At 41.5% G+C, this 3360-nt stretch overlaps 1 protein-coding gene across 1 annotated transcript; it reads left to right on the top strand.

The window, feature by feature from the left end:
• The first annotated feature begins 2308 nt into the window (after positions 1-2308).
• LOC128056648 (olfactory receptor 10AG1-like) lies at positions 2309-3259 on the top strand. The gene has a single exon (XM_052649454.1). The coding sequence runs from the start codon at positions 2318-2320 to the stop codon at positions 3257-3259; it is 942 nt and encodes a 313-aa protein (XP_052505414.1). The 5' UTR covers positions 2309-2317.
• The last annotated feature ends 101 nt before the right edge of the window (positions 3260-3360 follow it).

The raw sequence follows: 3360 nt of genomic DNA, 5'->3' as shown, positions 1-3360 counted from the left end.
CTTGGAAGAAAAGTTATGACCAACCTAGATAGTATATTCAAAAGCAGAGACATTACTTTGCCGACTAAGGTCCGTCTAGTCAAGGCTATGGTTTTTCCTGTGGTCATGTATGGATGTGAGAGTTGGACTATGAAGAAGGCTGAGTGCTGAAGAATTGATGCTTTTGAACTGTGGTGTTGGAGAAGACTCTTGAGAGTGCCTTGGACTGCAAGGAGATCCAACCAGTCCATTCTGAAAGAGATCAACCCTGGGATTTCTTTGGAAGGAATGATGCTAAAGCTGAAGCTCTAATACTTTGGCCACCTCATGCGAAGAGTTGACTCATTTGAAAAGACTCTGATGCTGGGAGGGATTGGGGGCAGGAGAAGGGGACAACCGAGGATGAGATGGCTGGATGGCATCACTGACTCGATGGATGTGAGTTCGAGTGAACTCCGGGAGCTGGTGATGGACAGGGAGGCCTGGCGTGCTGCGATTCATGGGGTCGCAAACAGTCAGACACGACTGAGCGACTGAACTGAACTGAACTGAACTGAACAGGGATTTGAACCCTGGACCCTCAGACTAAAAGCCTGATGCTCTACTGACTGAGCTATCTGGGCTCTTAAGCAATTCTTTGGAATTGCTTTGGAATTGCTCCAAGGAATAAGAGCCCAGATAAGAAGCAATCAAATTGATTGAATCAATTTGATTGCTTCCTTATACCTTGGGGAAAATTCCAAAGGATTGCTGGTCCAGGGTTCAAATCCAGGGTTCAAATCCCTGTTCAGGCGGAGGTTATTTCAGGCTTCCCTGATAGCTCCGCTGATAAAGAATCTGTATTGGAAGAATCTGCCTGCAATGCAGGAGACCCCTGTTTGATCCCTGGGTTGAGAAGATCTGCTGGAGAAGGTATAGGCCACCCACTCCAGTATTCTTGGGCTTCCCTTGTGGCTCAGCTGGTAAAGAATCTGCCTACAGTGTATTCTAGAAGTTAATGAGAAGGCAATGGCACCCCACTCCAGTGCTCTTGCCTGGAAAATCCTGTGGACGGAGGAGCCTGGTAGGCTGCAGTCCACGGGGTTGTGAAGAGTCTGACATGACTGAGCGACTTCACTTTCACTTTTCACTTTCATGCATTGGAGAAGGAAATGGCAACCCACTCCAGTGTTCTTGCCTGGAGAATCCCAGGGACGGAGAAGCCTGGTAGGCTGCCATCTATGGGGTCGCACAGAGTCGGACATGACTGAAGTGACTTAGCAGCAGCAGCAGCAGCAGCAGCAGAAGTTAATGAATCACATTTAGTGGAAGAAATGTACTAAGTATTGCCCTAAAAGATCTACAGGAAAAACAAAAGAACCTAGTAATATAGTTAATAAGAAAAATGCAAAAAAGATGGAAAATCTCAACCTATTGCATTCACATGCATGACTAACACAAACACATGCAAAAAAGAAAGAATGAATAAGTTGAATGGGATCATCAGTAAAACAGTTGTTGAGGATGTGGGTAATTTAGGAAGATCTCACAGATGAGTTGTGGGTGGTGTCTCTTTCATGCAGTAAATGAGTGAGAGGTGAACATTCTAGCTAGAACTACTTTCGTGAACATAAACCTGGATGTACTTGCCTCTTATGTCTCGAGTGTTCCTGGGCCAAAAGAACACCTTAAAATTCCTTTTCTCTCAACTGAGAAATCTGAATAGAACTTATCACTACTAATTTATGGACTTTACACTGAAATACACATGTTTGAAAACTAGTAACATCCCATAATATTATATAGTCAGCTCATCAATTTTATTTATAAGAAAAAAATGAAATATGTAGAATGTCAGTGCCAAACAAGACTTTGGAAATACCACAGGGAAACCAACACTATAAAAATTAAATATATTCATCCCTAAAACTATCTTAGGTCACTTACAATATATTTCACCATGCAATCAAATTAACTTTCAATTGATAATAATTAAACAGAGAATTGAGAGGTGAAGAGAAAAACACAGGCTGTAAGAGCAAAATCACTAATGTAAATGAATTTAACTCAAATTTTTGCATTTTTGAGCATTCAGTTGAGCAAAATTATACCTACATATCTTCAGAAAAAGTGATAATTCACGGCAGAAAATAAAGATTAAATGGATAACTTTTCTTACAAATTGATTTAATAATAATGAAAAATGTAATTCACAACCTGTTAGACACCTAGCAATTATAGGTTGATTTTCTAATGGAATTGGAAAAAATGAATGGGGTACCATCTTTTATATATATATAAGGAAACAAAAGCCAGAGAAAGTGAAATAACAGTACCTTTGATTGAATCATTCATACAGATGAAATATGAAGAGATGGAAGTGGAAGACAACATGTCCACAGTGATGCAATTTGTACTCCTGGGGTTTCCTGACCTTCCAGACCTTCAAGGAATATTATTTGGGGTGTTCTCCATCATTTACATCATTATCTTAACTGGAAATAGTCTCATAATAATACTAACTAGGCTTGACCCTGCACTTCACAAACCCATGTATTTTTTCCTGGCAAATTTTTCCTTCTTGGAAATCTGTCACGTGTCCATCACTCTCCCTAGGATTCTGGTGAACCTTTGGATTCAGGACAGAAGCATTTCTGTGCTGTACTGTGCTGCCCAAATGTGCTTCTTTGTTATCTTCAGAGCCACTGAGTGCTTCCTCCTGGTGGTGATGGCCTATGACCGCTGTGTGGCTGTCTGTGACCCTCTGCACTATCCCCTGGTCATGACTGCAAAGGTGTGCCTCCAGCTGGCTGTGGGCTCCTGGGTCAGTGAAATCCCAGTGCAGATACGGCAAATGTGCTGGATCTCTCTGCCTTTCTGTCATTTGAACGAGGTTAACCACTTCTTCTGTGACATTCCCCCCATTCTGAAGCTGGCCTGCGGAGACACTTTTGCACATGAGCTCTCAGTCTATGCAGTAACTCTATTATTTGCTGCTGTCCCTTTTTGGTTGATCCTTGTCTCCTATAGCCAAATCATTTCCACTACTCTGAGGTTGCCAACAGCCAGAGGACAGGCTAAAGCCTTCTCCACATGCTCTTCTCACCTGTTGGTTGTCGTGTTATTCTTCGGATCTCCTGCCATTACCTACTCAAGACCAAAATCCAGTCATTCTGCAGGAACTGACAAACTCTTCTCTCTGTTCTACATCATAGTGACTCCAATGTTCAATCCCATGATATACAGCCTTCAGAAGAAGGATGTGATTACAGCGCTGAGAAAATTATTACTTAAAAAATAATGTGATGATTTTAATTATAAATGTTTTAACTGTTTGCTAAACAGTTAACAGAGAAACGTTTTCAGCTTCTATTTTCCCTCTTTAAGGAGTTAGGCACTTCT

This window comes from Budorcas taxicolor, chromosome 11 (genome assembly GCF_023091745.1).
Source record: "Budorcas taxicolor isolate Tak-1 chromosome 11, Takin1.1, whole genome shotgun sequence".
NCBI classification, from domain to species: Eukaryota; Metazoa; Chordata; class Mammalia; order Artiodactyla; family Bovidae; genus Budorcas; species Budorcas taxicolor.
Note: the sequence above shows the minus strand (reverse complement) of the source record. Positions and strands in the feature narration are given on the sequence as shown.

Bases quoted from the DNA above. Each gene is read 5' to 3' on its own strand.
- LOC128056648 (XM_052649454.1), top strand. From the start codon at position 2,318: ATGAAATATGAAGAGATGGAAGTGGAAGACAACATGTCCACAGTGATG.